Consider the following 15,403-nt stretch of genomic DNA (forward strand, 5'->3'; position numbering starts at 1 on the left):
CAGAAGGGCTGGTTATCTCCCGCAGCAGTGTGTCGCAGTGAGCTTGACGCAGACATTTTGATTTATGCTAAATTTTGAGCGTGGTCTGCGCTATACACTGTGGGTCTAGATACGGCCCAGACGGAGAGGAAGTGGGGGTGAATTTAGTCCGACAACGGAGGGACATGACGGCAAAAAAGAGCGGGGATCCAGGTGGAAAAAGGGTCCCAGCGTTCTCGTGCACCTTGCTCTTCTAGCTGGCCGAACTTCACAAGTTGTTTTCCGCAATTGCTGTCATAAAAACAAAACAAGTCGGCCTCCTGTCTGCGGTCAGCTACAATTTGGGAGAGGTGCAGCGGAGCGTCTGCGGAGGGGGCGGGGATGTCTATTTGTTTACTGAGACACCTACGCAGACGACCTAGTTTCAAAGTATAAATCAGCCTTAAGCCTATAGCTGCAGAACTATAGAAATAGCTCAAGATAACCTGAGCCTCTCTATGTGACCTTCTACCTGACTGAGGCTGAGGAACAAGGTGAGGTGTAACAATCTGTCCAATCAGAGAAGGCCAATGGCTCTGTGACAACAGTTAGAGGATCATCAGTTAATGATGGAGTAATCTACTAAATTCAGATGCTGGGATATGGGGTCTGTTAATAATACTTAAGGTAATATTGAGCCTGACCTTTCACCCTCCATGTGCTCCAGGCAGGGGGCTGACCCAGCGGGCCACAAGCCTTTGGCAGCAGATATCAATTAAGATTAAATAATAATTTTCTCTTTGTTCTCCAGTTTCTTGGTATCGGTGATCTACTCCAAAGCAAAGCTAGCCTCAGCCTGTGGAGGAATCATCTACTTCCTCAGCTATGTGCCCTACATGTACGTAGCAATCAGGGAGGAGGTGGCCCACGATAAGATCACTGCCTTTGAGAAGTGTATCGCTGTAAGAGCTTTTCTAATTTTCCTCGTCCTTCATGCGTTGCTGTTGAACCGGATGTTTCCTAACCTGTTTTCTGTCTTGGTTTCAGTCCCTAATGTCCACCACAGCCTTTGGTCTGGGCTCTAAGTACTTTGCTCTGTATGAGGTGGCTGGTGTAGGCATCCAGTGGCGCACCATCAGCCAGTCTCCAGTAGAGGGCGACGACTTTAACCTAAGCCTTTCCATGATGATGCTGATCATTGATGCCGGGGTTTACGCAGTGTTAACCTGGTACATAGAAGCTGTTCATCCAGGTGAGAAATCCCTGCTTCCTGAATCCTGCCGGCTGTCCGCTCCGCTCAGGGCGGTTAAACACGATTCCCTCCTCCTGCAGGAATGTATGGGCTGCCCCGCCCCTGGTACTTCCCCCTGCAGAGGTCCTACTGGTCAGGCAGTGGACGTGTTGAGACCTGGGATTGGCCCTGGTGTGGAGGGGGGGCTCCACGGCTAAGTGTGATGGAGGAGGATCAGGCGTGTGCCATGGACCAGCGGAGGTCTGGTACGTCTGTTTTGAACTCTCTTCTGCAAAACCTCTGAAAACTGAAGGTTTCAGGAAAAAAAAAATGTTTATTATTGTTTTTTTCTAACTTTCATCCAAAATAAATGTCAGAACTTTCCTTTTACCTCCAGAGGAGATGCGGGGCATGGAGGAGGAGCCGACCCACCTGCCCCTGGTGGTCTGCATAGACAAACTCACCAAAGTGTACAAGACTGGCAGCAAACTGGCCCTCAACAAGCTGAGCCTCAACCTCTACGAAAACCAGGTGGTCTCCTTCCTGGGACACAACGGAGCTGGGAAGACAACAACCATGTAAGGAGGAGGAGTTCCAGCTGGGAAGCATTGGTGTTGTGGTTCATTGCATCTGTGCAGGTTTCACCACGTCTCTGCGTTCGTCTTCACAGGTCCATCCTGACCGGCTTGTTTCCTCCAACCTCTGGCTCTGCCACCATTTATGGCCACGACATCCGGACTGAAATGGAGCGGATCCGTCAGAACCTGGGCATGTGTCCGCAGCACAATGTTCTGTTTGACAAGCTGAGCGTGGAGGAGCACCTGTGGTTCTACTCCAGGCTCAAGGGCATGGCAGAGGAGGACATACGCAAGGAGATGGACAAGTTAGTATGAAGCTGCTGAACCCACAGAAGGCTGAGTGAAGTGGATTCCCCAGCAACATCACAACAACCTGCAAATAACCTAAATGCTTAATGCAGATCTGCAATGTTAGAATTCATTTTTGTTTGTGCTCATTTGTTTGTGAGACATTGAAGATATTGTTTAGGTCACATCCCCTTATTAAGCTCAGATTTGAACCAAAAAAGACCAAATGCTAAAAGAGAAACTACTAACGCCGGCCTTTTTAAGGGTTTACGGTCTAATTTTATTTATGTCATGATTTACTTAAGGATCTGACCCAAAATGCAGTAAACCACTCAGAGAGCAAGGCAAAAGTTTGAACAGGTTTATTGATAAAACCAGCGGGGGTTGGATTTAGGAAACTCAGTGTACTCAGAGGGCTGGTGAACCGGAACTGAAAGGGAGGAGGGAAGTACACAGAGGTGAGTTCAGGAACTGTGGGAATCTTGAATGCAGTGGGGAAAATGCTAGTGAGGGACTCACGTTTGGGGGAGTTCTTCTCTAACTAGCATCCAGTCTGTGTGGGTTGATCAGAGAAGAGGGAACATGTCGAAGAGTGGACAGGGAGACATTCTTTGGACCTGGAGGAGCACTGGAGCGGACTGTCACTTGGATTTCCGTGAGGGACTTGAACGGCACATGTGGAGGTTTCTCCCCTGCTCAGTGTGAACTCGATAAACAATCCTTCCAGGAGAAGAAGGCCCAAACATCCAGTATGCAGGAGGACTTCCTGCCAAAGGCTAAGACAAAAAAACACGGTTAGACTCAGAGAAACAAAGACTCAGTTTGACTTAGTGGAACAAAGACTTAGGTTAGATTCTGCTAATCTAAGCATGGCTAGAGTACCCAAAACTGGCAAACACTCTGGCGTCGAGGTAGTGACAGTCCACTGCTTAAGTACTCCTCCAGATAATGATCCAAAGAGCCGCAGGTGTGCAGGGAGGACCAACAAAGACAGGGCGCCACCTGGTGGTGGAGGGAGAGACAGACACAAAACAGACCACACAAACTGGATTCCTGAAAATTTATTTCGAGGAGTATAACATTTAATTATTTTGGGGGAAACTTAAATACATTTGTGATCAGTGGAAATTACCATCTAGTAATAATTTCTCAAAATGAGATTTGACAATTACCTTCAAACAATTATCTTCTTTTAAATGAACTAATGGATGTTTACCTACAAAACCAAGCAATTAATAGTGAAATTTAGCATGCATCATTCTGAGCAGAAAGACTTGATGATAAATAATTAATGATGTCATCAATTACCTCCAGTGGTAGTGCTGACCAACACAAAACATGGATGTGATCAGTTTATGTAAAAAGATATAAATCAGAAATGAAAGCTGCTCAAAAAAAGCAGTTAGGATGTAGAGAACTTTGGTTCAAATCATGGTGGTGGTGGTAAGGGGGGAACAAATAACAATGTTTAAGGCACTAAAGAAGCACTTATTCAATTCAATTCAGTTTATTTATATAACACCAATTCACAAGACGTCATCTCCAGGCACTTTACAAATACCCATAATTTAAGAAACGTTGACTTATTTTTAGGTCGTTTTTGCAGTAAAAAAAAGATAAATATGAGCCCTGAAAATGCTCTAAGAAATGTCCATTGTTTCACCTCCAAGTGGGTCTCAGAACCATATGGTCCGACCCAAACATGATGCAGAACCCAGCTAAATGTGAAGGCAGCACAGTTCTGCTCTGACTCTAGCAAAAGTCAATCTAGATAGGTCATCTTTTCCTAAAATAAGTGCATTTTTTCTTGAATCGAGGAGGTGATTGAGGCACTATGCCAGTGGAACAAGACAATTTACATTTAAAATAAAATAAAAAACAATTGCATTGCCTTATTTCAAGTGCATATTATGTAATTATCTTATTTTAAGAGTAGACAATCTCATTCCATTGGCAGATCATCTTATTTACTTACTCAAATTAAGGTTAAATACACTTAATTTAAGAAATGTTAACTTATTTCTGAATTGTTTATGGAGAAAAAACATTTATATGATTGTGTGTCCAGGATGATTGTGGACCTGGAGTTATCCAACAAGCGCCACAGCTTGGTCCAGACATTGTCAGGAGGGATGAAGAGGAAACTGTCCGTGGCCATTGCCTTTGTCGGCGGCTCCAGGGCCGTGATCCTGGATGAACCCACAGCAGGGGTGGATCCTTATGCCCGCAGGGCCATCTGGGACCTCATCCTGAAGTACAAACAGGGTGGGTGATGCAGCAGATCCAGACCAATTGTCTGACACAGTTCAATCGTCCTAATTGTGTCATAACTGTGGTTTAGCTTCTGTTTGCCTGGAAAGTCTGCAGTTTTTTAGATGCAGGTATGTTGTCCTCTCACTGATGCAGGGAAAGTTCTGCTTAGGTTCTTGGCCAGGGCTGTCCACCATGGCTGTTGCCTGTTCACCAGCTCTACCCACCGGCATCCCAGCGAGTAAAAATTGGTGGAAAAGGACATGATTTGTTTCTAAACAACGTCTACATTTGGTTGAAAAGTGAAAGGGGGAAAAAAAGGCGTAATTTTCAGATAGTTGAAAAGATGTTGAAAATAGGATTTTTAACGTCTTCTCAACATCTATTATTGGACTAAATTGGGACAAAATCACAAAACACAGCCCAATTTTCAACCATGATTTATGGACTAAATTAAGACTATGAGCAACTGACCAGATTTAGCCTAAAAACTAACGCTTAAATGCAGTCTGGTGTTTGGGAGGGATGGGGTAACCTGACTCCGCCAGATGGATTTGCTCCGCATATCCATCTGGAAACCTTCCGTTGAAGAAATTTTGGGAAGGGGCGAAAATACTGGTTAGCTGATTGGCCTATGTTGGTGATAGACGGGCCAAATAAACCAATCAGATCAACGAAGCATATGACGTACTAACAGAGCGACGACGAAAACACAACCACAAGCCAGGCTACTCTTGCCGAAACCAGTCGGGAGAAGAGCAAAAACATCTTTTCCTCTGAGAAAAGCCTCCAGAGCAGTGTTTTGCTCTTCTTTCAGTGAAGAAATACTCTGTAATTCCGATAAAACTTGCTCGATAGCCACGCTAACGCTAGTTTCATCGGCTGAAGCCGCCATGTTCTTTAGACTGAACTGTTCTCGTTGCGTCACACCTCAACCCGCCTCAAAGCCAACGCTGATTGGACGTTCGTTTGGTGAACGGCTACAAATTTTCGTTAAGGGAGAGTCTCCAGACTGATTTGCGAGTGAAACCTTGAAAGCTCGCGAGATCAGGATGGTCTCACGAGGTTAGGGATGGGGATGGTTTTACCACTAACATGAAGCTAGTATCCGGCTCTGGAAGTGTCTCACTTCACTAACTTAATTTCTTCTTCTTTTTTCTCTTCCAAGCGTGTTCTGCTCAAACTGTCAAAAAAACTCGTAGAACAGAAATCCTTGCTGTGTATCCTCCCGTTCATCAGAGTGATGCTGCGGCGGTCTGTTTTTTTGTGCCTTTGCTCCAGGCCGGACCATCCTGCTCTCCACCCATCATATGGATGAAGCCGACCTTCTGGGAGATCGCATCGCCATCATCTCGCACGGCAAGCTGACATGCTGTGGAACGCCTCTGTTTCTGAAGAGCACCTATGGAGACGGGTACAAACTGACTCTGGTCAAGAAGCAAAGAGAAGGCAGAGGTGCGCATTTACAGTTTCCCTCCATCTTTTATTTCTGTAGACTTTTGTTCCAAATAAACCGACCTCTTCAAATGCTTTAAAGAGTCCTCTGTGTTTGACCGTCCAGGCCAGGGCAGCCAGCCGAAGCCTCCCTCCTCCTCATCGTCCCCTTCCTCTGCGCTGTCGCCCTGCTCAGAAGCTCGGGTCACCCGGTTCATTCAGCAGTTTGTGGCCTCCTGCCTGTTGGTGTCCGACTCAAACACGGAGCTCTCCTACATCCTGCCCTCCGAGTCCGTCAAGAAGGGCTGCTTTGAGAGGCTGTTCCAGGTATGAAAAACTGATTTCAGTGGGAGTTGCCATTCCATCAGCGTTTGACAGTTTCCTCAAAGGCCGGACTAAATGGGATCAACCTCTAATTAGCCACTAAATGAGGACTGTTATTGTTGCACTAAGGGTTTCTTCATTCTTGATTGAACCAAATTCTTTTCTATGATTTAAACTAAGGGTGTGCAAAATAATCGTCATGACAATGCATCACAATTCTAATTTTTGTCATCTACTGCATCGATTCTTGAAGGCAAGAATCGATTATAAAAAAAAAAAAAGAACAAATAAAATACAATAATGGTTGGCGCACATCAGCCAATTCAAGTGGAATACAACTTCCAGTCCAGCAGATGTCGCTGCAGATGTGTTGACGCTCGCTGCTTTGTGTCACAAGCATGTCCGGCCGCGGGAAACTGAGACGAGTCATTCATAAACAAAATATGGAGGAGACTGAGAAAATTCGGCCCCCGGTTCCATCACATTTCAAATCAGATGCTTGGATGCATTCTGGCTTAAAAAACAAATAAGGTAAAAATGAAATTGATAAGATGCATGTAATTTGTAAAAGGACCACTGAGGCCATGTAAACGGCACTGATTATCCTTAATTTGTTATTTTAAGTTTGATGAATCCTAAGATCTTTTTGTCAGTGTGTCCACGCCAGTAATAGTAATATTTCTGTCCAGTATTTGTTTTCATGGCAAAACCTCCAAAAGTCGTTTCCATAAATACAGCTATGTATGAATTCAGTTCCTTTCAGTTATGTATCAATTGAAGACACGATCCAGATCACACCCAGCCAGTCAGCCACTGGTTAGGGCTGTATCTTTTTCTTACAGTGTTCGGTGAAAATATCGCAACGCATCGCGATGCATCGCAATATTTCAAGTATCGTGATGCATCGTGATCGAATCGTATCGTGGCATGTGAACCGTGACTCAAATCGAATCATGACTTCTTTGCCAATACCCACCCCTAATTTAAACAGGCAGAAAGAGGAGGAGCATTAGATCAGAAGAATTTAGAGGGAAATGCCTCACCTGGTGACAACAGAGAACAGTGACGCAGATGCGTTTTTATTTCAGCAGTTTAACTCTGAATCCAGTTCATTTCAGTTTTCAGTTTCACAGTAGTAGCCATTCAAAATTTCCCCACTTTCCTTGATGGGTCCTTGGCTGGTCCCCTACATTTCCTTTATAAACATCAATATTTGTACTAAAATATTCTGTCATGATTTGTGGAGATTAAGAAAGCGCCATCTCCTGGTCAGACCCTGTAACTCAATGAAAGAGGGGAGTCAGAGTACAAAAACGTGCAAGACGGGGTCACTCCAGTGCCTGGAAGTTGGAGGGGATTCTGCAGGGAGTTGAAGGGAAGTGGGCTGCCATTTGGGTGGAGTTTGACTTGGAAGTGCCATGTTGAATGGCTGCTACTGTATATAGCACCAATTCCAAACACTCGTCATGTCAACAGTGGTGGATGAAGTACTCAACAGTAGTACATTTGGTCAAAGTATTGATGCAAATAGTTACTTACTCAACTACAAGTAAAAGTTACTCGGTTAAACATCTACTCAAGTTAAAGTATTGAAGTACTCGATTTTGAAAATACTGAAGTATTTAAAATGACATGCATTTAAAAATACTTTAATATTCAAAAATACAAATAATATCTTTACATTTCTGCATCCTTTTAAAGAACCGGTAACTTTCAGAAACCTCCTGCTGTATTGATGGGTAAAACTTCCCGCTACAGATTCTACACCATCTGGAAAGAATTTCAGCATAAAAATGCCACAAAAAAGGGCTGTTTTTTTTTTTTTTTTATCGTTATTTCTTATTTAGAAACCAAAGAGAAAACAGGAGAGTCTTGATTCCCCTCACACTTTGAATATGGGATATATATGGAGGACTAAGGGCAGGCAGAAATAAATAGCGGCGAATAAATAACTAGTGTAAAATAATACAAAGGAAGAATAAAACAGACAAAAATATTATAATATGCAAATAAATAAATACTTAAAAATATAAGTAATTAAAAAATAAAGTTGAAGATTATAAAGGACAAAAAAATAAATAAGGTAAATATGACAAAGGCAAATAAATAAAGAAGCTAATTAAAAGAGTTATTTACATTTATGTCTCACTGTATAATTTAATTTCTACTTACATTTATTAGTTTATTGTATTTTTGGTGGCAATTAATTGCATGCTTATTTATTTACTGAGCATTTATTTATTTCTGTATTTATTTTTATATATGGCAGTGTCGGTCCTCCATACATATGGGTTAAAGGTCAAATCTGTTAGAAACTGGAACTCGAGAGGTTTTGAAAGCTCATCCTGCTGAACAATTTGGCCACATGGCAACAACTAACACTTTAATAACATTTATAAGCTACTAAAAATATCTGCCCACATATTTTTTTCTTACATTTGTTTAACGTCATGCAAATCTCTAAAATCTTGGTGTCCAGATTTAGTCCTAATGGCTGCTATCTGCAACGTGGAAATTGCATTTCAAGAAAGAACAAAAGCAACACTGGATTATGAAGCTAAGCTGAGCCAAAATGATCAAGTAACTAACAGCTTCCTAGAAATGTAGTGGAGTAGAAAGTTATAAGAACCCCCGAAAAAATTACTCAAGTTAAGATACTCCAAAAAGCACTTGATAAAATACAGTAATAAAGTAAATTTACTTAGTAACTTTCCACCACTGCATCTCAAGGCATTTGACAGAGACAATTCAAATAGATCAACCAGTCAGAGTGGCTCAAAGCTTTCTATCTAAGGAAAACCAGGTGATTGCATCGACTCATTGACTTAATAATCCCTCACACCAAGCATGCTTGTAGCGACAGTGGAAAGGAACACTTTCCCATGCAGAAGGAAAGTGATGCTGTCCATAAGAGTTCTGATAAAGTCATGTAGATTATTTATCGCCAAAGCATCATAGGGAGAGCTTTAAATGAAAAAACATCTCCAGGCTTTTGTTTGCAGGCTTTGGAGCAGAGCCTGGCCAGCCTGGCGCTCACCAGCTTTGGAGTGATGGACACCACATTAGAGGAGGTGTTCCTCAAAGTCTCTGAGGAGGACCAGTCTATGGACAACAGTGACGCTGGTGATGCCCTCCTCCCTTGCACGGTGATCACTATTGTACTTTTCTTTTCCTGCTGACACCTAGTTGTGGATTTTTCATCTCTTTGCAGAGATGAAGAGCTCTCCTGGGGGCAGCTCTTTGGGGAAACTCTCCGCAGGATCAGAAGTCCAATCTGGACCACAGCCTGAGACCGAACCCTCGGTGCACAATGAGAAGTCTGAGGTTGAACTGAGCAATCTGGTGCAAAGCTCCAGGCTCAGCCAGAGCCAGGCTTCCCTGAGGTCCTCCTCCTCGGTGGGCTCCGTGCGTGGAGATGAAGGAGGGCTGTATGCAGACTTCTATGGAGATTATTGCCCTCTGTTTGAAAATGGCCAGGAGTCAGACTCAGCCAGCCTGAGAGGTGAGACATCACTGCGATGAGAAGCAGGGATGGAAGGGGAAAATAACTCTCATGGTTCACTAGCACAATAAAACTTTTATCATGCAGCCAAAAAACTCTGATTTACTGAAAAGTTAAAGCTTTAAATGAAGAAAATGCCGCCTACTTCAAAGATTACCCTAACACTAATGAAATTCCCCAATTTTGAATTGAATTTCTGTTCTATGGTTTTTCACGTTTGTTCTTTTTCATTTTATAGATACATATACAAGGCCCTTTTTCTCTCTCATTTTATTTATCTAATTTTATTATTACAACAATGTGGTAATATTATAAAATAACACTTTTTTAGACAACTTTTGACATGTTTCTAACTATAATTTACATGCTAAGCATTTTGCGGTGGTGCCACCCCATCTCTCCCACCCTTAGTACCACCTATGCACAACTGCAATTAATTTATTATTATTTAATAATGTATTTATTTATTATTATAATGCTCCATAAAGTTTTTAAAAAGAAAGGTTTGTTGTCTGTATGGTCCATTCATTGTAATTTCCACCACACCATTTGTTTTTAAATAAATAGTTGCAAAATTCTAATCACTCATTAAAATCTTCTTCATAACTTAAGAGATAATGTTCTACTTTAATTAAAAACACAAGTATTTACACCTTGAAATGTATCTTGCCATTCCAATGCTCTATCTCAAGTTATAACGAACATAAGATTCGCATCTTGTCCTCATCACAATTAATTTACCTAATCCATAAATGTATGGGTTTTACAATAAAGGCATAAACGGTTAAATCTATATATGAAATTATAGTATTTTAGAATAATTTCTCTCCCCTGCAGGCGATGCAGAGAATCCCTCAGAGCCAGAGGTCCTAGAAGGTCAGGGGAGCTTCAAGCTGGAGGGCTGGTGGCTGAAGCTCAGTCAGTTTCATGGCCTCATCATAAAGAGGTTCCACTGTGCCAAGAGGAACACGAAGGGCCTTTTCTCTCAGATCCTTCTACCTGCTTTCTTCGTCTGTGTTGCTATGACCGTGGCCCTATCGGTCCCAGAGATCGGTAAGTTCTGATAACTGCAGCCGTGCTCTTTAGAACGCCTCAACATGTGATGGTGGTGGTGAAGGCTGGGCTTGTTGTGTTTCACAGGAGATCTGCCGCCGCTGATCTTGTCTCCCTCTCAGTATCATAATTACACGCAGCCCAGAGGCAACTTCATTCCCTACGCCAATGAAGACAGACCCCAGTACAGGTAACAGCACCTGTATTCATTGTGATGCAGCTTAAAAGGTCAAATTCTGGCCATGACTCAAAGATGTAACAGGGTTAGCCTTAAGGAGGGTACATAGAAAACGCTGTAAATGCTGATGTGGATGTGGCTAATTTGAAGCTGAAGACCAGTGCTGCATTAAAGCACTCTTTGAGATTCATTAAACCTTTATCCTGTTTATAACAACACAGAAGATAAGTTTATAACAGATGTTAGTAACAAGACTAAAGAGAGTAAATAGCAGTGGCTTGTTAGAAGTCATGCATGTTAGTTTGACTCTAAACTTTAAACCTTTTAATGTTAATCTGAGGCCACACTAATTAAAAATTTAAACTTTAAAAGGAGAGATGCTTTAACTTTTGACAGCAGTTTAAATTAGTTTAGGGCTTCAGGTTTATGCAGCTTTTTGGGGATTTTATTTCAGATTAGTTTAGCATAAGATTTAAATGCTGCTACTTCCAGTTTGGTTCTGGGTGTACAGAGTAGATCTGATCTGGAAGACCTAGAAGGTCTGGCTGTTGATTCACTGACAACAGTCTCCTTTTCTTACCGGCCGAAGAACCCATTTAATCCCGGGAACAATAGGCTTTTAGTGGCAGCGGTATCAACTTACTGACGTGTGTCTACCAGAGTCAAAAGGCAAGCAACCTGCGTTAAAATAGCCTTGGCTCTGATTGGCATGCTGTGGGAGCGTCAGGCCAGGGTCTAGCCTCTGATTTACATGATACCATTGAACCCAACATACGCATGTCAACACACCGTGCCATGTCTGTTCTAAGAAGCCCAAACAACTCCGTTTGCATTCGATAAACTTGGAACAGCTCTGGTGAGAGGGATTTGGACAAATAAAATACTGAAACGACCACGCCCTGGCTTCCTTACATGTTGCTCTCCATTGTTTACTTTCCTGAAATCTGTCCCTCGGGTGACATCATCAACGCTAAACCAGTGTGATGATGTCACCAGAGACGCAGCGGCATGGGTCAGAGGCCAGCTTTCTTTACCAATGAGACGGGACCCAAGTGCCGACTGTTACTGGCTCAACCCATGTTTGATAAACACGTTAGCCTGCTATTTTAAGTGGGAAAGAGGCTAAAGTCTATAATGTATGTTTCAGGTTTTCTGTGATTTATAAACTAACATAATTATTTTAAAGTATTCTCTGAGATACTGGGAACTGGTGGAGGACTTCTGGGTTGATGTTCTCCAATTTCCTAGTCGTAGCGAGAACGCAGGTAGTATTTGGATCAGCTGCAGCTGTCTGATCCACTATTTAGACAAACCTGTTAAGACACCTCTGCAGGGATCAATTCTCCTACTGATGAATGCAGACATTAGTCCTTTTAGATCCTGCTGGTCGTCTGGTCCTACTGGTGAACATCTTGTCCTGGAATAAATATAGTAATAAATGTGGCTGTGGGCTTCTAACTGTCTGAATTTTGGAGCTGCAGGAGTAAGCTGTCACCAGATGCCCGTCCACAGAAGATCATCAACACCCTCCGTCTCCCCTCGGGTGTGGGGGCAACATGCGTCCTCAAGACTCCCTTTAACAGCACCCTGGACCAGCTAGCCCAGACCCTCAACCCCAGTGCCAATGACTCCAAGACTCTGGCTGCCCAGTACTTTGACTCCATGTGTCTGGACTCCTTCACCCAGGGGGTCCCTCTGTCCAACTTCGTCCCCCCGCCACCTTCCCCAGCTCCTTCAGATGATCCAGACCCTCGTTTTGTTGATGGGTTGTGGAACTTTACTGTTGCCCCTCCAACTACTGTTCACGGTGAGTCCAAAAACTGTGCGCTTTCCCCTTTTATATCCCCGTTTATAACCCCCTTCTTCTCCGCTTTTGTTCCAAAACGTTGTCCCTTTTAGCATCACCGCATCGCACTGCATCATTTTGTCATGCTTGGCTGGTGGCATCATTGGTGGAAGTTAAAAAAGATTACGTTTTAAAAACAAAAGCAGCACAACTGCACAAATCTGCACTAATGATGCATAAAAAAAGTAGAACACTGTGGTTCAATCTGGAGCTTAGTGGTGGGATGGAGACCTCTGGATGGCTTAAAAACATTCAGTCTATTTGTAGAGATTTTGCCACTGTATGCTCGGTGTGCGCGTTTAGTGCTAAATACGCTTGTTTAATGTTATTTACGCTTGTGGTGAATGAAAATACACTCGTGGTTCACTTTTGTTGTAATCTGATGCCATAATCCAGCCTTTAACCCCTGTGAGTATTTTAACTTAGATCTACTGCGTGGTTTGAGATCCTTGGCCTTGAGTGACATGTTGTATTCAAGTGTCTGATTACAGCACTAATTTAATTTATTCATTCAGTACCACCAGAGGGAAATGGATCCAATTACCTGAACCTTCATTTCTTGAATTTCTTTTAAGGGTGATAAGTTGTGGATCTTTGCAGGTTATTATTTATAAGTGGTAAAGAGGCCCAAAGAAATGTCTTGGATCTGAAAAGAGAAGCTGTGTTTAGGCCAGTAAATCTGATATTAAATGAGAAAGGTCATGGAGAAAAGTATTCAACCATACAGTTCAGTTAAATAAACAGAGATTGATGGATTTCACTCAGTCGTTCATCATTATTGCACGGTAATCAGCCCTGTTCTGATCTGGGCAGCGTGCGTTACCCCTTACTTACAATAATGGAAAGTAATCAGAGTCAAAACAAATTACAGGCACTGAATTGTTCTTTGGCATGAGGGGCACTTTGTAAATTGTTTTGTTCCATTAGCAAATTGTCTCATTCTCCCTCCTCCGTCCAAGAAAAAAATTACTTATTTAGATTCCAATTTTTTGCAGTGTAACCGTTCAAGTTATCCTGCTGCCATGAAACAGACAGGACTGAAATGTTAACCTCCTTGGTAAATATGGCTGAAAAGTCTGCTGAGTGTAATAAATCTGTGGTTTCCTCAGAGCCTGTCACATCTCCTCCCACCCTCCCGCTGTCCATCCATGAGCCAGTCCGATGCACCTGTTCGATGCAGGGCACCGGCTTCTCCTGCCCCAGTGGGGTCGGAGGACGCCCCCCTCTCATGAAAGTGGTGACAGGGGACATCCTGGTGGACATCACAGGCCGAAACGTCTCCGAGTATCTGCTCTTCACCTCAGACAGAGTGCGGCTCCACAGGTAGGACTGAACAGGCAACCTGATGAAAACCTGATCGATTGATTGACTTTATTGATCTTGCAGTGGAGAAAGTTACATCAGCTCAAATAGTCAAAAGAGAAGAAGGTGCCAAAGGAAGAAAAAGGTGCATGCAATATTTACAGGATATAAAAGTTCGTCCACATATGACAGGTTTTTTTTTTTTTATAACAGGATTATTATACAGAGTTATTGCACAGGGTGTTTACATCTGTATTTATATAGATGGATATTTATATATGTATTTATTGCACTGGGTGTCAAATATAGAGAAACAGGTAATTGCACCGGGTATCAAATGGTAAATTGCACATTATAAAACTGCCTGGCCAAAAAAAAAAAGTCGCCACCTGGATTCAACTAAGCAAATAGGTACGAGCCTCCTATTGGATAATTACTGCATGGGCGATTATTTTTCAGCTGGCAACGAGTTATTTAACCCCAACTGGTGCAATGACTTGCTTCTCATTTTTCTAAACAACCATGTCAAAAGACACATCCCGTGATCGTGGAAAAGATGTTGGTCTGTTTTAGAAGGGTGAAATCATTGGCATGCATCAAGCAGAGAAAACATCTAAAGACATTGCAGAAACTCCTATAATAGGGTTAAGAACCGTCCAACGCATTATTAAAAACTGGAAGGATAGTGGGGACCCATCATCTTCAAGGAAGAAATGTGGCAGGAAAAACATCCTTGATGATTGTGATCGTGGATCACTTAAACGTGTGGCGAGATCAAATGGAAGAAAAACAACAGTAGAACTCAGGGCTATGTTTAATACTGAAAGTAAGAGCATTTCCACACGCACAATGCGAAGAGAACTCAAGGGATTGGGACTGAACAGCTGTGTAGCGTAAGAAAACCACTAATCAGTGAAAAAAAGGCTTCAATTTGCTAGGGAGCATAAAGATTAGACTGTGGAGCAATGGAAGAAGGTCATGTGGTCTGATGAGTCCAGATTTACCCTGTTCCAGAGTGATGGGCCAATCAGGGTAAGAAGAGAGGCAGGTGAAGTGATGCCCCCACCATGCCTAGTGCCTACTGTACTGTCCAAGCCTGTGGGGGCGGGGTTATGATCTGTGGTTGCTGCAGTTGGTCAGGTCTAGGTTCAGCAACAGTATGTGCTCAAAGAATGAGATCAACTGACTACCTGAATATACTGAATGACCAGGTTATTCCATCAATGGACTTTTTATTCCCTGATGGCACAGGCATATTCCAAGATGACAATGCCAGGATTAATCGGGCTCAAATTGTGAAAGACTGGTTTAGGGAGCATGACTCATCATTTTTGCACATGGATTGGCCACCACAGAGTCCAGACCTCAACCCCATTGAGAATCTTTGGGATGTGCTAGAGAAGGCTTTGCGCAGCGGTCAGACTCTACCATCATCAATGCAAGATCTTGGTGAAAAATT

At 42.7% G+C, this 15,403-nt stretch overlaps 1 protein-coding gene across 1 annotated transcript in view; it reads left to right on the forward strand.

Moving 5' to 3' along the window:
- LOC107103735 (ATP-binding cassette sub-family A member 2-like) overlaps positions 1-15,403 on the forward strand; it is an 83,437-nt gene that overhangs the window by 53,820 nt on the left and 14,214 nt on the right. Inside the window, exons 17-30 of the mRNA XM_015403544.1 lie at positions 770-920; positions 1,006-1,210; positions 1,291-1,455; positions 1,587-1,767; positions 1,860-2,072; positions 4,124-4,320; positions 5,587-5,760; positions 5,867-6,066; positions 9,066-9,186; positions 9,275-9,565; positions 10,403-10,618; positions 10,706-10,808; positions 12,278-12,603; positions 13,752-13,965. Coding sequence (XP_015259030.1) covers positions 770-920; positions 1,006-1,210; positions 1,291-1,455; positions 1,587-1,767; positions 1,860-2,072; positions 4,124-4,320; positions 5,587-5,760; positions 5,867-6,066; positions 9,066-9,186; positions 9,275-9,565; positions 10,403-10,618; positions 10,706-10,808; positions 12,278-12,603; positions 13,752-13,965 — 2,757 coding nt within the window. The remainder of the gene's footprint in view (positions 1-769; positions 921-1,005; positions 1,211-1,290; positions 1,456-1,586; positions 1,768-1,859; positions 2,073-4,123; positions 4,321-5,586; positions 5,761-5,866; positions 6,067-9,065; positions 9,187-9,274; positions 9,566-10,402; positions 10,619-10,705; positions 10,809-12,277; positions 12,604-13,751; positions 13,966-15,403) is intronic.

Source organism: Cyprinodon variegatus, unplaced genomic scaffold, assembly GCF_000732505.1.
Source record: "Cyprinodon variegatus isolate N-32 unplaced genomic scaffold, C_variegatus-1.0 Scaffold1516, whole genome shotgun sequence".
NCBI lineage: Eukaryota > Metazoa > Chordata > Actinopteri > Cyprinodontiformes > Cyprinodontidae > Cyprinodon > Cyprinodon variegatus.